This window comes from Trematomus bernacchii, unplaced genomic scaffold, assembly GCF_902827165.1.
Source record: "Trematomus bernacchii unplaced genomic scaffold, fTreBer1.1, whole genome shotgun sequence".
Lineage (NCBI taxonomy): Eukaryota > Metazoa > Chordata > Actinopteri > Perciformes > Nototheniidae > Trematomus > Trematomus bernacchii.
The window spans coordinates 4,661,798-4,682,478 of record NW_022987942.1 but is presented as its reverse complement, the minus strand read 5'-3'; the positions used below and the strand labels follow the sequence as shown (position 1 = coordinate 4,682,478).

Sequence of the window (20,681 nt, the reverse complement as noted above, 5' to 3'; positions counted from 1 at the left end):
AACAAAAACATGAAACATGACTAGACTCAACACTTTTGACGGGACACAACAGTACCCCCCCCCCTCTAGGGCCGACTCCTGATGGCCCAGGCTGATCATAAAAGTCCTGAATGAGGGTCTTGTCCACAATAAATTATGCAGCTACCCAGCATCTTGCCTCGGGACCGTAACCTTTCCAGTCCACCAGGAATTGCTTGCTCCGACCCCTATTGCGGACCTCCAGCAGCTTACGGACCTTATAAACCTGACCACCTTCAAAGAGCTGGGGCGGTGGAGGGGGCTTGGAGGCGGGAACAAGTGTGCTCTCATACACTGGTTTGATATTGCTGACATGGAAGGTGGGATGTACTCTCATAGACCTGGGAAGTCGTAGGCGCACAGACACAGGGTTGATGACCTTAGACACCGGGAATGGACCCACAAACCTAGGAGCCAATTTATTGGAGGCAACATGAAGAGGTAGGTCCTTGGTGGAAAGCCAAACCTTCTGACCCGGTCTGTGGAGGGGAGCGGCCCTGCGATGGACGTCTGCTACAGCCTTCATCCGAGCCGAACTTCTGAGTAGGGACTGACGAGCACCAGCCCAGATTCGGCGACAGCGTCTTATCATGGCATGGACCGATGGTACCGTTACTTCTCCTTCGTTGACATGAAACATGACTAGACTCAACACTTTTGACGGGACACAACAGAATGTGGTATCCACAAACTCCTTCCTTATACAACTACACAGAATAACAAGAACACAATAACTCTTCCTCGTAACTTATAAAACGTTTAAAATTAGCCTTAGCAAGGTGCTTAGTTAACCACGATAACATGCTACATGAATACAACACCATGAGGACACCAAGTAAACTGTATAATAGCACACAAGCTATTATCAGTAGATAATTATTTCAATGTTAGTGCAATGAAGCTTGGTGAATAGGAAATTGTAAATACATAAAAAATTAAATAGCAGGCGTGTCTGTTTTTATCTAACTTGTGCAAAACATGCCTCATATTTCACATTCACATTGTCTCTGTCTTCACCATCTCTTTTAATGGCCACATATTATTTACCTCTCCTCAAATACACAGACTTTTCGGCATTTTCAAGCTTTACATTCTATCTATACCTCTGTATTTTTGACCATGTCAGAACAAAGGCAGTAATTTGAGGGTGCAGCACTTGACAAAGGGGTGGGAGAGATGGTTTGTGTGTGCAGCTTACAGGTCGTGATGTGGATCTCAGCCCGCAGTAATGGCTCCAGGCCATTACCTCTCCCTGTCATTTGCAATGACATATGCTTTTGAAAAAGGAAAATGGTGCTGCCCACATAACTTATACAGTAAACCCACCACTCCTGCAGCCTGCCTGGGGCTTAATGCCATGCCATTTCCCCCACCCACTCTATCATCATCAGTGCAGCCTTTTATGTCCATTCAAGAGCCCGATGTATTCATTATAATGACACAACACAGTATTTCAAAACAATTACTGTAATTTAAATGGTCCTGCAATCTCTTGTCACTTATTAATGTAGCCTTGTTGTGTCAATTCTTTCAAAAAAAGACGTTTATCATTTTCTCAGCTCAGTTGGATCTGTTAAACATTTCACCATTGTATGAATTAATTATTTAAAGCAGATGTTGTCATATTGCATATTAAACATTTGTCACCGTGACTGAGATGTCAAACAAAATGGTGCCATTCATGTCCAGAATAGAATATAAAGGCAGATGTAATCACAAGCTGCCAAAACCTAACCAGCCAGAAATGTCAGGAATAGAAAATAATTTAGTTACATTGTATATGTGAAGAAAGACAAGCACAGATCATTCATTTTGCCAAAATGGTTTCTCATACTGTAGCTATTGTTTTTTAAATAATATGTATACCTGTCTAATCTGTCCAGACTTGTGACCACTTGCAATACATTTTCAGGGGGGTTTTACAGTGCTTTCTCAACTAACAGGTTTATTTTTTTTTGGGCTGTTATGAACGTGGCAAACAAAGGAGTCTAATGGAGGCGTTTCAGATGGGGGGATTTCAGCCTTTGCTGACCATTTGCAGACCATTTAAAATTTTAAAAAAGGAAAAAGAAAATACAAATCCTGATTGATTATGTGGGATTCAAGGGAACTGTGACAGTTTCAGATATAGGAAGTGAGAGATAGCCACAGGCTTTAGAAAATCTTGAATATTGTGTCATCAGCATGGATTTACTGTTCAGCACCATTTCTGTCATTTATTGGCAGCGGTGGAAGAAGTAATCAGATGCTTTACTTGAGTATATTATTGTCAAAATACTTCATGCATTGCATACTGTTTAAACTGCTATTATTTGATATTTTGGGGGCAGTGCAACAAGCTGAATATATGAATGATAATAATGAGGGTGAACTTGAAAAGTAACACTAACATTGAATTAAAATAGGGTGTTTTGATGAAAGAAGGTGCATGCATGTTTCTGTGTGATCAGCGCTCTGTGCTGCAGTGACTCGCTCCACTGCGCTCAGGACTGTTTGCTGATATCATGTTTTTTTTCTCCAAAGCCACTCAGGTCAGCCCTTCAGAACTGCAAGATGTGTTCCAGGAGACCTCCTCCAATATCTTCCAGATCAACGCCAATGGTAAAAAGACGTGTGTGTGTGTGTGTGTGTGTGTGTGTGTGTGTGTGTGTGTGTGTGTGTGTGTGTGTGTGTGGTGTTGTGTGTGTGTGTGTGTGTGTGTGTGTGTGTGTGTGTGTGTGTGTGTGTGTGTGTGTGTGTGTGTGTGTGTGTGTGTGTGTGTGTGTGTGTGTGTGTGTGTGTGTGTGTGTGTGTGTGTGTGTGTGTGTGTGTGTGTGTGTGTGTGTGTGTGTGTGTGTGTGTGTGTGTGTGTGTGTGTGTGTGTGTGTGTGTGTGTGTCATTGTGTCATTGTGTCATTGTGCTCCCGTCCCAGCATAAATACTCTGAGACCTTTTGACCCGGAACATATTGGAGTTAGTCTTCGCCTCTTTAAATTCGAAGTGCTCTTTAACAAACCAATATTACACTAACTCCTGTGCAGTTTAACCCCTGTTGCAATTTGTTTGGACACATTTGAACAGAGTAATCGTGCTATTGTGCAGACCACAAAGACCACCTCTTACAAATGGTACTGGACTGTCTCCAAGCCAACACTAGTGCGGTTCGATGGTAATGAGAAGATAAGCTAACCCAATTGGAGGAAGTAAACCAAAAGGCCACGTTCGGATCGCAACATCACGTTTTTTTGAAATAGTGAATTAATTAAATTTTAAAAGGTTTAAAAAGACTACTTAGTTAATGGTAATCATTAGCAAAGGTTTTAATTATGACTTGACTTAATAATAGAATGGAGGTGGAATTAGTTTTTTGGTAGCCTTAAGAAGACATTCCAATTATTCTATAACCTGTATAACCTGTGTTTGTATTGCTCTTACAGTTGTCACACTGGAGAAGAATCTTCAATCACTGGGGACATCTAGAGATACAGAAGAGCTACGACAGAGTCTGTGAGTCACACACACACACACACACACACTTAAGTAGTCGTATGTCTTGACAATTTAGACCACTACACTTCAACATTTCAAATACAAATATTATGATATATTTATTTATACTGAACTATATTTTCATAGATACACATACACTCACCGGCCCCTTTATTAGGGTTAGGGTTATAAAGGTGATCTATAGGATTTAGGTATGGTGATGGTTGAGGCCATTTGAGTACAGTGAACTCATCGTCATGTAGAAGAAACCAGTCAGAGATGATTTGAGCTTTGTGACACAGTGCTTTATCCTGCTGGAAGTAGCCATCAGAAGATGGGTACATTGTGGTCATAAAGGGATGAACATGGTCAGCAACAACACTCAGGTAGGCTGTGGCATTTAAACCATGCTCAATTGGTACTAAGGGCCCCAAAGTATGCCAATAGAATATTCCCCACACCATTAACCACCACCACCAGCCTGAACCGTTGATACAAGGCAGGATGGATCCATGCTCTCATGTTAATACCAGCCTGTCCTCCTACAAAAAACGACCATATAGGCCGATTGTTCAAGCCCTTATTACGACCCAGAGACACGTTTTAAAGTGTACTGTATGTTGTTTCTTACACGACCACTAGAGGTGCTCTAGTTGTCGTGTAAGAAACAACATGCTTGATTGCAAACGCTCCGGAGGAACGTTTATTCACAAATAACCCTCTCTGGAAAATCCTAAATTGTGGAATAGTTTGGCCATTAAAATGCTTTTTGATTCGATTTCTAGCGAGAAGTGTATATTGTACTCTTAGAATCCACATCCAGTCGATGTCTAGGATCTATAGTTTGATAGATATTACGAAGATGATTTGAGGTCTCGCCAGGATAACGTGTATATGGGGCAGCTTCCATGTAAAGTTAGCGTGGGTGAAAACAGTTTTTCCGGTCTCGAAAGTTTTCATAATAAAACCGGATGTATTCCCCTCACTGTCAAATGATTACACAGTGATATCTGCATTACTCATCCACTAAAAAACATCAGTTTATCCTTGTTAATTACACAACATTGATTGGTTTAAATTGTGTACAATGCTTTTGTGTTTTTAACCTTCGATTCGGAGAAACAAATCGTTTTTTCGGAGTTTAGACACTACAGAGTTTCCGAAGACACTACACTACCCAGAATCCCCAGCTATCGTTTGGGACTACAACATCCGCCTTGCTTTACAAACCCCGTGATTAGTCCTCAAGCCCTGTGATTGGATGTAGGAGTGGCAGTGCGACAAGGTTACGCCGAGCGTCAACAGCTCTATGAAATGGAATGGAACCACGACAGACTATCCAAAACTGGAATTGCACGGGTCCAGCCCAGCCCTTGTTTGTTTTTCCTGTCTCCCTCCATGTCAGTCACGGTCAGTTTTTCGGTAATGTATCTTCCTTGTGCTACCGTTGTGTTTCATGTCATGTTTTTTGTCATCGGCTTTTGAAATAAAGCTCGCTTTTGTTTATAGACCTTTACCTTTTTTGTAGTCTGCATTTGGGTCCTACCTTTTCCGCGATTCTTAACAGTGATCATAACAGTTATGGTGTAAATATAACCTATCTACCAATTGGATCAAATATAAAAGTCAGCCGAATTAATGTTGATACTGCAAGGAGACGTATTTTGTGAAAATAAATGTAAGATGTTGTGTAATTGCTGATATATTTATGATCCAGTTTGTCCAGAAGTCTTCTCATCAGGGCTCTATAAATAGAGAACTACGGCAGATGTGTAATATTTAATGCAGCCGAACCGTGTATTACAATGCCGTTATGTGATGACTTCCAAAGAGAAAAGCAAGAACACTCGGAATAAAGTTTTTTTTTTTTTTTTTAAATGTTTACCGATTTCATATCGCATAAACACCATATCCCAACGTGCATTGCGGCGTGATTTTAGCCTATCAAAGCCTCTGAAAAAAGAAATGTGTCTCTCAGAATCGAAAGAGAAAAACCTATGGGAAAAACACAAAAGCATTGTACACAATTTAAACCAATAAATGTCGTATAATTAACAAGGATAAACTGATGTTTTTTAGTGGATGAGTACTGCAGATATCACTGTTAAATCATTTGATCATTAGTTTTATTATGAATACGACGAGACCGGAAATATTGTTTTCAACCCGTAACTTTACATGGAAGCTACCGCATACCTCAAATCATCTTCGTAATATCTATCAAACTATAGATCCTACATATCGACTGGACGTGGATTCTAAAAGTACAATATACACTTCTCGCTAGAAATCTAATCAAAAAGCGTTTTAATGACAAAACTATCCTACAATATAGGATTTTACAGAGAGCGTTATTTGTGAATAAACGACCATCTGTAACGTTTGCATTCAACGGGAGCACTAGAGGTCGAAAACTTTCAAACGTAATTATAGGTCATATTAAGCGCTTGAACAAACGACACATTTGGTCGTAATAAGGGCTTGAACACTCGGCCCATTTGGTCGTATGAGTTGGAGGACTTGTTGGTTAATACACCAAATTCTGACCCTACTGTCCTAATGTCGCAGCAGAAAGCGAGACTCATCAGACCAGGCAACATTTTTCCAATCAGCTATTGTCGAATTTTGGTGAACCCGTGCAAATTGTAGCCTCAGTTTCCTGTTCTTATCTGACAGGAGTGGCAGCCGATGTGGTCTTCTGCTGCTGTAGCCCATCTGCTTCAAGGTTCCACGTGTTGTGTTCAGAGATGGTCTTCTGCATACCTCATTTTGGCCCGGAGAACTGCCGCTCACTGGATATTTTCCCTTTTTCTGAGCATTCTCTGCAAACCCTAAAGATGGTTGTGCGTCACAGTCGATCAGCAGTTTCTGAAATACTCAGACCAGCCGTCTGGCACCAACAACCATGCTATGTTCAAAGTCACTTAAATCCCCTTTCTTCCTTGTTCTGATGCTCTGTTTGAACTTCACCAGGTCGTCTTGACCATGTCTATATGCCTAAATGGATTGAGTTGCTGCCATGTGATTGGCTGATAAGATATTAGCGTTAATGAGCAGTTGAACAGGTGTACCTAATAAAGTGGCCAATGAGTGTAGTTCATACAAGATATTTATCACTACTAAAATTATAAATCATTTCAAAAGGAGTAACTACCAAACAGAAGTTGTTCAGAAACTACCTTCAATGGATTACAATTAATTTCTTATTAAATAATGCCAAACATTTAATGGTTTCGGGTTGTCAAATGTGATAAATTGCATCACATTTTTTACTTTGGATCAGTCATTTGAAGGACAATAGGGTGCAACGTGTAAGCAACTAACAATATCAACAGAATCTGAAAGAGACTCAGTGCTGACCTTATCTCCAAGTATTCTGTTGCATGTATTATGATAGCGACTGAATTAAACATGCTAGCTGACTAACTCCAGCCCGTCCCGTATCACTGCTTTAACCTCGTGAGGTGATTGAAGCGTCCAGTGTGTCCTCAGTCCAACATGAGAGAGCAAAAGCTGCCCTGAGGGTCTGTCAATACAGGGTCAGTGTTCTCTTTAATGGTTGGTTTATTGGACTGAACGGCTGATCGAACAGAACAACTTGTGTTATTGCTTTGCCCTCCCTGCTGCCTGAAGGCTGGTCAGCTGTGAGGGTAGGAGGCGTAGCTCAGACCGACCTTCCATTAGCAGCTGTGGCAACTCCAATTTGGCCAGCGCAGACCCCAGCTGTGGGGGTCTGATCCTGCAGACCTGAGCGCACTGGCTGGGGGTCTCCAGGAGCTGCCCTGAATCTCCTGCTGGTTCATTGCAGTGGACAGCCTGTTGGCGGAGGTGGGGAGTAACTTGGTACAAAATAATTTCCCAAATTGGGATCAACAAAGTATTTATCTATCTATCTATCTATCTATCTATCCACCTGGAGTGAATTCACAAGCTACCCTGCAGTATACAAAGTCATTCAAACTAGCTGCACATTTACCAGCTTTGAGAACACTTTAATGATCAATCATTATAAAACATATCATATATATTATTCTGAAATGGACCAATCTGCACAATGACTACTTTTACTTTTGGTACTTTAACTATATGTTGATGCTAATACTTTTCTGCTTTTAGTTGAGTAACATTTTGAATGCAGGACTTTAACTTGTAACAGAGTATTCCTACACTCTGGTACAATATCTGAGTACTTCTCCCACCGCTGCCAGTTGGTTAGCGGTACAGTATCACAAATATGTCGTAAATTATAGATAGATAGCCAACCCAGTCTCACAAAAAACGTATAGCTAGTTTGAATGACTTTGTATACAGGGCAAAACGTAATAGTTTAACAAAACGCCTCTCAAAACGTGACATGGCTACATTTTTTGTTGCCTATTCATTTCTAATGGCCAGTGTCCATGTTTCATGATCGTCGCGTTACGGCATTCACATCGATCGCGGCCACTCTAGTCAATGGGTGCTATTCCACCAGACGCGCCGCGTTACGGCTCAGAAGCGTCCCAGAAGCGTCTTGGCGCTGGGCTCCGCTAAACATAGAATGCAAGTCTATTTTCGACGCGACGCAAGGCGTTGCATAGCGCCGGGCAGGAAGTGGACCGGTCAGAGCATCCAGTCAATCCCCAAAATAAACTAATTTTGCAGACCCTATCTCTCCGTAGTCTTTCAAGTAGGAGGAGAAATGCCAGCGTTCTCCTCCGGTTTACAGGCACTGTGTAAATTATATATATAGAATAATTATGATGATGAATGCATTTTTTTACCACTAAAATACAGCAACACATCTTTGATTCATGTCGTTTATAACTGGAATATTACAATTATTATTATTAACTTTGTCTGTATAAAGTAGCCTGTCCAGGAAATCTGCTCAAATCAACAAAAACTGCGAGCCGGCACGCAAGACGCTCTGAATCTGAAATGCTTCTGAAACGCTCCTGAAACGCGCCCGGTAGGGTATGACGCCGGATGAGGCCGGACCAAAACCGCGGCGCAGCCGTGACGCGACGCAGACGGACCCGGTGGAATCGAGGGGTAACCCAAGGGCTGCATTTATCTCTGCTTTCCAGAGAAGTGCTTATTTTCTTTGTTTCATCACCCTCTTCCATATTGATTATTCTTTTTTATTTGAGCTGCCAGCAATTACCAAATTCAAAGCTGATGACAAAGTGGCCAATCTAAGATGATTGCGTCTGTTTAAAATGCATTATCCCACTGTGTTGGTCTGGCATGTCATCAATTCTATTGAACATTTTTTATGATCGCCTTGGAGACTTCCTGACAATGCTTGGCTGCTTTTATTTTTAACTGCCCATTTTCCTTCAGCACTATTGATGCTGGATGCAAACAACACATCCACCGCCTCTGACTGATGCAAATTGCCTTCAGTATGATTTGTTTTGTTATGCAGCAGCTCTGTGTTTTGAAAAATTGTTCCAGAAACCATTCAGGAGGCTTTCTGATTCAAGAATGAAATGGTGACGTTTAAAACTCATTAACTTGTGTTGTGAACACTAGTTTTTAGTGTTGCAAAGTTTTCTCTTGCCTGTAGGAAACTTTTCCGTGAACTGATTCTTTAAATACATTTGAAATACATTCAAGCTGCGTATCAGAAAAAAGACATTCAAAATTATTACTGTTTCCTATATGGTGAATGATAATTGTAAGCCTTCTCGACCCCGTCAAAAGTCAAATTTTGTTCTGGGACTAAAGCATACAAATCACTTAAAAAATGCAATTGCACTTGAAATAGAACCATTCCTGTGCAGTTTTTAGGGGACAAATGTGTTTCCTTATGAAGGTTGAGTGACTGAATGTACTGTTCCAATTAAGTGAGTACCAGTAACATTTAAATCAGTGTAGTCACTTTTAGAGAAACCCAAGTAATAGATATTGTCCCAAGTAATAGATATTGTCATGTTGTGCCATGTCTGGCACAACATGACAATATCTATTACTTGGGTTACACAATACCCACTAAATAAGTAGTATTGGGGGTTGCTGGTTTTGGAAATAATTTGTTTTAATTCATTATTATCCAATCCTAATATTATCCTAATCCTATTTAGATCCTATAATATCCTTAAATCCTGAATCGTAAAAACGGTTTTACTCCAAGGTCAATGTAGTACATTATATTGAGCTTTCAATAGTATCACATATCTTCTTCATGACATTGTAAATGTTGCTTTCAACACTTGTCACCCTAGTTTGAACTGCTATTTCTATAGCCACGAGTTTGATTTCTACCCAAGCTTCTATCAGTTGATTTATTCCTTACTTCCGATGAATTTGATAATTATTCAACCAAGGGAGTTCCATGTCCATAGCTGCAGCTTTATGGCACACAATGTGTTCTTATTGAATCCAACACAGATGTAAACAATTATCAGCCGTCTTCTCTCAACTGTCCCTCTGCGAGAAGCAGACTCTGTAGTTTTAGTAGAACAGAAGCAAGTGAAGTTGTCCATGGTTAGAATGGTAGCCTCCATCTGTCTGCTTGTCTTCGGGCAGGAAAACTAAAATCTCACGGTTAATAGAATGTGACCTGCCCCTGTAATCGTGGAAATGCACACTGCAAAAAGTCTAAGTAGATTAATGGCCGGCCCCCCTGAGTGTCATTGTCTTTGTTAGCGCATTAAGCATTCTCTGCTGGCTGTAACGTGCAGAGGACACAGAGCTGTGATTGGGGGACAGCGCCCCCAACTGACTGACGTCCAGACCCAGCATGCTGCGGCACATCATACAGTCACATAGACTTAGCCAGAAGGAATTTAGCTGAAGTAAAACAAGAATGAGTGAATCATGACTGCTTAAGAAAACAATGACTTCAAATAAAAGTATTATTAATTGTTTATGTAAATACCGTTTTGAGTGTACTTTTATTGAATGATTCCATTTTCTGGTACATTCCCCAGAAAATTAACTATAAAATAGTTCCTATGTTCCCATGTACTATTATATTGCATTACAACTAAACTCTGGATTATCTCAGAGCTATTTGATCTATAATCTGTTTCAGATATAGTTCTCTCCAGGAAACCTTTCTGCAAAGTATCATTTAATTACAGCCATTTAAAAATATATATATAACATTCCCACCACCTATTTTTACTTGGCTATTACCAAAGAAAACATCATACTGTTTACAGGTCTTTTGAATATGTTTAGCTATTAAAGTCTCTCTCCAGAATCTCTATCCAGATATGAATATAAGTGATATTGGACTGTCCTCACAAAATATTAAATAAAAAATAATTGTGTCCTGTGCTTATGTCCATCTTTTAGCTGTTCATTAGTATAACTCTGGTTGTACACCATTCTGAGTCAAGTGATTCCACTATTGGATGGATTCCCATTATATTTAGTACACTGTTTAAGGTCCCCACAGGATGATTTTTCTTTTTTTTGTTGGGTCCTACAGCTCAACCTTAACCCTACATAACAGAACTAACAAAACCAGCCACGATTGCGGTTGAACAAAAGCACTTTACATTTAAATGTTATACATTAGTTTATTTTACTATTTGAGTCATCTACCACTAAACTGATGTAAAAAAAGAGCCACTGTTATTTGTATTGGGTTATTGAGGAGTTTTAACAATTGGTACGGCGAACTATCATCACTAGTTAGCTAGTTAGCTAATAGCGGCTATTGTCACTTCCAGTGAGGGCTCAGTATCTGTGTGTCTCAAAGCCTAGTTGTCTCTAACTAGAACCTTGAAGCGCTGAAAGGCTAGAGTCACGGTTTCAGAAGGCATGTATGTTGAATTGCTTTTCGGGAATGCCTAGAGAAAAACCATATGACTCTGTTTGTAAAGCATTGATGAGTAAATCATTCTCATTTATAAGGAGAAGATGTTGACTCATTATGACAGAGCCACATTAGGATTGCCACACATGGTGCCAGAATGGAGCGGCACATAAGGGAGATCCTTCAGTGAACACACACAGCTGCAGAGACCTACGTGGCCTTTTTTATTCGGTTTATAACAGTTGAGGAATCAGAGTCATGAAACTCGTAATTACTGTTCTGTGTAATCACATCTGTGTTACCAGTTCCTAGAAATCAGAGAACTTACATCCCCCACAAACATGGAAACACTTTCAGAAACGCTATAAATGTGACAGCTGTCCACAGAGTGTGTGGATGCACCTCGCCCTCCTCCACTCTTACACAACAAGCAGGCATCTCTCTGCCTCTCAAACCCACGTTAAGCTCCATACACCGCTCTCACACAGCCATGTGTGTACAGTATCTGGGTGCCCACAGTAGGTGTATATTCTGGTGGAGATGCACATTTAAATGCCAGATACATTTCATAACTGCAGCTGTGTGTGTTCGTATGGGTATAATTTTACAGTGTTGGTGATCTGGGTTTTGAACTCTACCGCTCAGTTTCTCTTATGGAAAGTCTCTAAATAAGCTCCTGGAATGCATCCCTATAGATCAGGGGTCACCAACCTTTTTTAGGGTGAGGGCTACTTTCAAAAAATAAAACAAGTCGGGGCTACTTTTACTCCTCTTTTTTTTGTTTTTTGCAGTGTATATATTTAGCACATTTTAACATTATTATATGCTTACCTTTAACCTTTGTGTGCTGTTTGGGTCTGTGGGACCCGTTTTCAGTGTTTACTCATAGAAGTATGCAATTTAATTATTTTAACCTGCTTTATTTGGGGGTGGACGGGCCTCACCTCCTCTAGGGGGGTCCTCACCTCCTCTAGGGGGGTCCTCACCTCCTCTAGGGGGGAACTCACCTCCTCTAGGGGGGTCCTCACCTCCTCTAGGGGGGTCCTCACCTCCTCTAGGGGGGTCCGGGGGCCTGCACCCCCGGGAAGATTATTTTTAAATGTTGAAGTGAAATGCATCAATCTGGAGCACTTTGAGCACAACATGAATTGATGGAAACAGCTCTCAACACTCAGATGAAAGGGAGCTGTATACTTTTCAATAATCCAAACATCTTTAGAATACGATCACAACCAATAACAAATCATTTAAACTTGATTATTCTTATCTTATGTTACCTAGTTAGCTTCTTTCTGTTTATTTATGCTTATTTTACTAATCACTCCCCTTTCAAACTGTTTTTTGTTTTTCTTACTGTCCTATAGTACACATTGGAATGATTTCTTACTTTATCTATATTAAATAGATAAAGGTGTGCTCTCCCTAGCTCTCTCTCTCTCTCTGTCTGTCTCGCTCGCTCACAGAGGCTGTGTGCTCCTCCGTGGCGATGACAGCTTGCGTTAAAAAAAAAAAAAAAACATATTTGTAAAGTGGGGGGACACAAACGGGATTTCGAAAAGAGCGGGGGACATTTCCCCCCTGTCCCAGGTGGAAATTACGCCATGCGTGTGTGTAAAACTCTGCCCCCCATGTGTTGTATAGGCTGGCATGATAGGCTGTTCAATGGGGCTGATGTGTTGTGTAGATTATGCCAGAAGGAAAATCAGCGGGGAGGTGCCACATTGCTTTTCTTCCCGACTGCAACGCTGGTCCCGCAAATCAAACAAGAACGTGATTGGTCGATATTCATTGTGGGGGTGGGGGGAGGAGGGGTGTTAGATAGATATAGAGTTGTAGTAAGTAGATAGAGTTCGCTATGATTTAGGTTTCGTTTATGCATAGGGTAGATTCTTTTAATTACATTTCCTTTTTTGTTTTGTGTATTTTATACATTTTGGATTTGCTTGGCGAGCTATTTTTAGAACATGCCCCACGGGCGACTCACGTTGCCCCTGCGGGCGACCAAGTGCCCGCGGGCACCGTGTTGGCTACCCCTGCTATAGATAATAATATAAAATGTCAGAACAGCAGTGGCGAGCCGTCAGGGCCCTCTAGGCCCCCTCTGTTATTTTCAAAAAATAATATTTGAAAACATAAAAAAAACAACATTTTTATTTAAATATTTTTTTTCCAATATTTTTTTTGTTATATTTTTCATTAGTTTTACCAAAATAACTTGATTTAATTGTATTTAAAATAACATTTCCAAAGAAATAAATCCTTCGAATCTGCCTGTTCAGTTTCTGTTTGAATGTGAAGGGTTAAATGAAAGAAGCTCCTTCAGCCGTCTCTGCGAGGTGAAGATAGGAGGTGATTGGTGGTCCTGCTGTAAATTCACAGAGGGCTAGCCGTAACTCAACGAGAGAGTAATGTCAAATGACAGTACAATTGACCAATCATATCTTCCCTCTAAATGGGTGGGCTTTATTTTCTCGGACTTTATGACAAGTTCCGCCCGCTGTGAAGTTTATGCATGTGTATAGAGTGGTGCAGTGACGCGTCCTAAAACCCGGAAGTAAACTCCTTCCGGTTCCTTCGACAAAAAAGCAATGGGATTTCTCCATAGGATTTTGGAAAATAGCTCGAAATAAGGTCTGTGGTTGACACACATTTAAGAGACGGATCACGTTTTGTTCAGCCGAATAATATCCACATGTCTACCCTACTTTTATCATTTTCGAATCATAAATCTAATCAATAGATCTGTTTCATAACTGTAAGTGTTTGTTAGTATATTTGAAATGACAAGGTTAGCTATGTTAGCTAGCTAGCTTACAGCAGATCTGTAGTATTATCGGAAGGAATCATGCGATCACATTATTCAAATAAGCAAAACTAACATTTTAGGTACGTTTCCTGTGACAGTGACAGTTGCCTCCGGTCAGTGTGCGTCACTTTTTAGTGTCCCAGTTTCCGTTGTGTTTTGATCTTCTTGCAGCATTTTTTTATTTTAACCTGTTAAGCTCTGAGCCTGTTTTTCAGGTCTCAGGCTCGAAAATGCCATTCCCAGAACTAAAAGGGTTAAATTAATAATCTTTTTTCTCAAAGTAATGATAAACCTGTGAGTTGGATGTAGAAAAGTCAGAATCAATATAGATGTTTTTTATTTTAAAGAAAATTCAGATTTTACATAGTAAAAAACTGTAAATTATAGTGTCCGTCCAAAAATTCTTTTTTACTTATAGTGAAAACTACCCTTGGATGATGGGTTAGTAGACTAAAAGCTTTAGGAATCCAAAGTACAACATATAATAAGTACCCTGTATCAAGATTGATGCAAAACAAGTGACATTTGACCTTTTTTGAGAGGTTTAGCCAGAACCACTCCACCTCTGAGGTGATTTGGGTGAAAATGTTTTTTTTTTCATATCTCTGGCCCCCCTTGGTCGATTTGGATGGTTGACACCTCTTTCTGACCGTTAGAGCCAATAGAATCAAAGGGGGAGGCCCCCACACGCACTCGTTGTGAAAACAAACGGTGGGGGCTTCCCGCATGCAGGTTTGCACCAGAGTGAAGCGATCTCTCGCTCTGACATTTGGAAACGAAAAAGCAGTTTTATTGCTTATGGATTATCAGAAATCATTTCAAAGAGGACACAGACACATTGGATTAACCTATGGATTAACTGCAGCATCGTTTTTTTATCGTTTTAATGCCATTGAAGACCAGTTTTGACCAAGGTAAGCCATGTTAGCGTTTGTAGCTACCTAGTGCCACATGTTTTGATGTACGTTTTCGTTTATATCGTCGCAAATGTTTATCACTGAGTGTTGAGGTGGGCACCCCCAGATTCTGTGTCTCCAGGAGATGCTAATCGAGGGGTTGGCTGTGCATCTAGGATAAGTAATAAGGGAGTTATGAGTGAGTTTAGGTGCAGTGATAGGTTACATTTTTTCGCTCGTGGCTAATTCAGAGGCTGAGTGTTAGCATTGTGGGGTTCTTTTTGATTTTTTTTTTAAAAAGATCAGTTAGCTGAGTTTCTTCCCGTTACATGGATATAAAACATTCATAGTTTATTAAATATTAAGATTCCTTAGGCGTTGTTTCCTGCAAATGACGCGTTTATCCGCCCGGTACCGGGGGGGGGGGGCGGTGCGTAACAGGTTAAAGGGGACCTATCATGCAAAATGCACTTTTGTACGTCTTTTATACATGAATATGTGTCCCCAGTGTTCCAGGGAACTCACCAAGTGTCAGAAAACACAACCCTCTCTCTTTTCCTCCATACCCAAATCTCTAAAAACGGGGCTGCAACGGATCTGATACAGACTGATCCAGATTTGAACATTTCTCTGACGTCAGGACGCAGGAGCTGACCTATCAGGGGAATGAGAGGTTGCCGTGGCATGGTAACAGCATGGTAACACGACGCTCGTAACTCGGCCCCCTCCTTTGCAGGGGGGCGTGGTCAGCTGCAGCGCATGCAAAGACAGGGTGGAGGACAGCAAAATAGAGCGAAATGAGGCATGGCTAAAATGCATGATCTGTTTGGTATTTTGAAAAATAAAACGTATAAATATACCTTATATATGGTATGGCCCTACAATATATTATTCAAATATAGCATGATAGGTCCACTTTAAGCATTTTTAGTAAACCCAATGATTCTGGATGATGTAATGTGCTGACTGAGCACCGGTGAGACCTGCACCGTGTTGAAGTCCATAATTTGTTTATATATTACTCCCATCAGTATAAAAATATTTAAAATTAGCTTTCAGACCCTTAACTTTTTATAATTATCAGGGAGAGTCCTGTCTTTATTTGAAATACTGTAATAATGATGTCGATATTTGCTTTTGTTATCATCATGACATCATCACAAAGCAGTGGATCCTGCAAAGGTATTCATTCACATTGCAGGGTTGACTGTCCTGTTGCTTTTCCTTACATCCATCATATCCATGATAGCGCCTCACGCTCTTTTTTCTGATAAAGACTCTGAGAGGTGGTTGGAAGCTCAACTTCAACTCATTATGTGTTCAAATATAGTCTGCATATACATCATTTAAAATGAAAGATTGTTAATGGCTTGATGACACTTGTTCATAACTTCTTGCCAAATGGCTAATTAGCAAGTCATTAGTGAAGGGCTGTGAATTCAGAATCTCAAATGAAGGGTTAGTCCACTGCAGTAATAAACTTAGAGATGTGTTGATAAACCTGGATACTTGGTTTCTTTGGAGACCATGATTCTGCTGAACTGTCTTATATGGTGAAAATAAAATGTTTCTGCCCCTCAAACAGAAAACACACCACTGATAACATTCAGATGCACATCTTACATTGTTTTGTGTTGAACATAAGGTTCTGCAGGTGATCTCTCACACAAAGACACAACGTTACCTGCCTGTATCATTTTATACTGTGGATCTTCTACAACCCCAATATAAACTCTCTCCTTGTCCACTGGCAGCAGTGACAAAGAGAAGATAAGAGTGTGCTGTGTGTGTCCTGCGCCACATGTATCCTCCACAGGAACAGTTTGAACTGGAATTAGACGGGACAATGTCTTTTGTCTTTTTAAGTTTCAAAGTCTGATTGGGTGATATGTGGACAACCATTTCTGTAACTTTCAGAACGTTTAATCCTCAATTCACACTCACTTCGCCCAACTATTTTTGTCATCATTCTTGTGTACAATCAAGTGGAACCTCACAGGACAGACTTTTCTGAAAATGTGCACCGTGACCTCATATTTAACGATAAGATCATGTTCCCCTTTATATGACATCACTGCATGTTCCTGCGTGACCATTTAGAATGAGCAAGAGCTACTTTATTTAGCCTTGCAATGAAGTTGAAAAAAACACGTCATACAATTAAGCAACATTTTAGCATAACACTGCCCTTACCCCTCCTCACAACTGCCTTCGGAACAAGACATTGTTGTTTCTTCTGAGTCAGAATAAATGTAGAAATTGACTGTATATTCTGGATAACTTTAGGAAAAGAGACTGGAGACAAGAACTTCTGAGATTGAAGTGTTCCAACACTTCCTGTACCAGTCCAGTAAACTCACAGGTGAAATATTACTAACCCTCTATCAAACTGCCGGATCATCTAACCCCAAAACTGGTAACTGCAGTGATTTGGTATGAGTCGATATCTACACATCCTGTGTGTCATGAATAACCAGAGTGGCTGACATGCTGCCTTCACTATGTGTGAGTACTCAAGGTGATTGTAAGCTTAAGCACATATTTAGATAAAACAAATGTATGTCGGCACGACATATCACAAAGTTGTATAATATAATTTAAATGAATACCAGCATGTTGTATAGTTTTATATAAATTGATAGAGCTGGGGTATGATAAAGTTATATTTCTGTTTCTGTTGTCATTTACATGTGGTATGTGATAGTCACAACACAGCCAGTCAGTGCACATGGCCAGAAAGAGTTTAACTACGGTATGCTAGTAAGATGCTAGGAGTCTGGAAGCTTGGTTTGCAAAAAGTTTAAGACCACCAATAATGTAATCATGTAATTTAGTTTGAGATATTAAATGCAGTGTAATAACATGTTGCCTACTTTTGAATTATCAAGTTGGTTGTGGACCGGACGAAACTACCATGACCCTTAATTTACTTTCAATAAACCCTCCTTCCGGTTCTACCTTTTTATGAAGTTTTAGGAATGTTCTGCTGCTAGCAACAGGTGAGAAGTGTGAATGAAGCAACTCCAAGTTGGTGCAAGCATTCCCCTTTAAGAGCCCGGTACAAACATTGCTTTACCCTATAAAGCTCTCAAACTATTATTGCACTCAGGGAACAGCCCCCCACTCACCCCACACCCCCAACACCACCTTGCCCCCCTCCATCCTTCACACCTCCCCCTGCAGCCAGCTGCTCAGTTCTCCTTCACCAGCTCTCAAAGGAATACCAAACACGGAGCAGGCAGGAGAAACACACACCGAGGTGACTGATTGAAATTCACAGTGTGAGCAATTCCAATCTTTTGCATGCTGTTTCTGGCCACCTGGCTCTGGAGCTTGTTGTGGGGGAAGAGTGTGACTAGCAGATGTATCACTGTTCAGCTCTTCTGAAAAGGTCTTCTCGGGGGTCCTCAGCAGTGGGCGAGCTCTGATTGTTTGGTAACAGTGTATCAGTTGTGGGGGGGGGGCTTCCACCAACTCATGGATGATCCATCGGAGCTCATCTGCACGGAAGCACAGCTCAGAATGTATTTTTAGACCACAGGTTTTAAAGGATTCCCTTCACTGGCATCTACCTGACAAAAGAAAACTATTTTCCCATTTATTATGGAAACTCTCTGTCGATTTTGTCACTTTGAAGTAACTCTCTTAAGTCCTTCTAGTCTGGTCAGTGAGCAGAATACAACTTTATCTTCAGGTGCCACTGTTCCTTTTTAATTGAATTTGCAAACCGAAAGGAAAAGCTATGAAGTCTGGTCAATTAATTATAATTCTTTGCATATGGAAACTGACTGGCCACACAGTTGGATATGTCATGCATCAACACTCTTTTGTCTACTGCCAACATTACACCAAAGTCATGGTACAATAAAGATTTGTGAACAAGTTACAGCAGCACTTCTGTTTTTATGAGGATGAGAGAGAGAAACTCCCTCTGGAGGGAACACAGGGATTTTAGTCTTTGTCGGACCGTTTACACTACAGGAAAGGGAGAAACCCCCCAAAAGCTAAATAGGGCCTCTTTAACAGAAAATATTGTACAAGTGGGGGCATGGACTTTACCAGACATGGTCGCTATGACTAAAAGTTAACATATCATGGCTGCACTAATACGATAATAGTTTGTATCATTTTGAGTGCCTTTTTAAGTTGTTTGCAACATCAGATCCATGAAACATATGCATCATTTATTGGTGAGTGGGATAATGTCATTGCCGAGGGGAACTATTAAACATCATGTTGTAGTTTGGTAAACGCACTTAATATGTTCCTAAAATAAACCCCTCCATATGTTTCACACTGTGCATCACAGCTGCACGTTCATACTGAGTGTATTTGTCATTCCTCCAAATCCCTAATGCAGAGTGCCATCCGTACAGTCTGTACTCTGCTGTAATTTTGGGGGGTAAGTTGATGGAGCATTAGCTCAGTGCGATTTCAAAATAGTCTGTCACGTCTGAAGACTTGTAATGATTCACCGTTTAGCTGTGGAGCTAAACGATGACGCATATAAGTTCAGGATGAGGTTTACCACTTGCTAATCTTTACGTGTGTGTGTGTGTGTGTGTGTGTGTGTGTGTGTGTGTGTGTGTGTGTGTGTGTGTGTGTGTGTGTGTGTGTGTGTGTGTGTGTGTGTGTGTGTGTGTGTGTGTGTGTGTGTGTGTGTGTGTGTGTTGTGTGTGTGTGTGTTGTGTGTGTGTGCGTGTGTGTGTGTACCGATTTTCTTGCGAAGTCTTGTGTGAACATAATGCATAATCAAGTACAGTAAACTAGCACAGCATGCAGAGAACTTAGCGCAAGAAAAGTTAGCCTTGTTAGCATAGGGCCTTTTTTAAGTACTCACCCCCCCTGCCATTTTTTCCTATTTTATTGCATTCAATTCAATTTATTTTTGTTTCGATCTTATTTAATTGATCCACACAAAATACTTCAAAATGATGATATTTAAAAAAAGAAAAAGTATAGAATAAAAGATGACAAACTGAGAGTATGTTTGCATATGTATTAACGCTCCTTGTATAAAGCCCAAACAATGACCTTCAGAGACACTTAATACGTTAAATAAAGTCCACCTGTGTGCAATACAAGTGTCACATTATCTCTGTTATCAAATACATTATCTGTATATGTACACCTGACATTTGAGGCTGGTATGGAGGTTCACCTTTCAGCAGGACAATGATCCACAAATCACTGCTAAAGCAACACTGGACTGGGTTAAGAGGAACAATGTTGATTTCTTGGAATGTTGTAGTCTAAGCCAAGATCTTAATCCAATTGAGAATCTATGACTTAAAGCCTTCTGTCCACTAGGGAAACCCATCCAACTGGAAGGAGCTGGAGCTGTTTTGCCATTATATGCTGCTATACAGTACTTCATTCTTTGGAATATTAAAATGTATATTATCATACTAACTGATCTCAAACACATACCAATTTACTATCTCTTTACAGAAGCAATATAAGACAGCACAGTGGCTTTATGAAGCCTTAAATCCTGATTAGATCATAAGAATAAAACTTCTTCACATAGAAGACACTATTTCTGTCTATGACTTTAGCCAGGGAGAGACACTGGCTGCAGTCCAATTTAATTATTTCCTTACAGTAAAATTATATTTCTAACAGCAAAATTAACTTCTAGCCTGTCTACTTCCCTGCCCCTTCCACCCTGCTCCGCACAGATGGATGGGAGCTGTTTTTTACGTATTTTACAATTGTGTCTAATCGTGGCTTATTTCAT

At 40.4% G+C, this 20,681-nt stretch overlaps 1 protein-coding gene across 1 annotated transcript in view; it reads left to right on the top strand.

Moving 5' to 3' along the window:
- tsnare1 (T-SNARE Domain Containing 1) overlaps window positions 1-20,681 on the top strand; it is a 269,991-nt gene that overhangs the window by 117,953 nt on the left and 131,357 nt on the right. Inside the window, exons 3-4 of the mRNA XM_034115670.1 lie at window positions 2,542-2,619; window positions 3,435-3,504. Of these exons, the coding sequence (XP_033971561.1) occupies window positions 2,542-2,619; window positions 3,435-3,504 (148 nt within the window). The remainder of the gene's footprint in view (window positions 1-2,541; window positions 2,620-3,434; window positions 3,505-20,681) is intronic.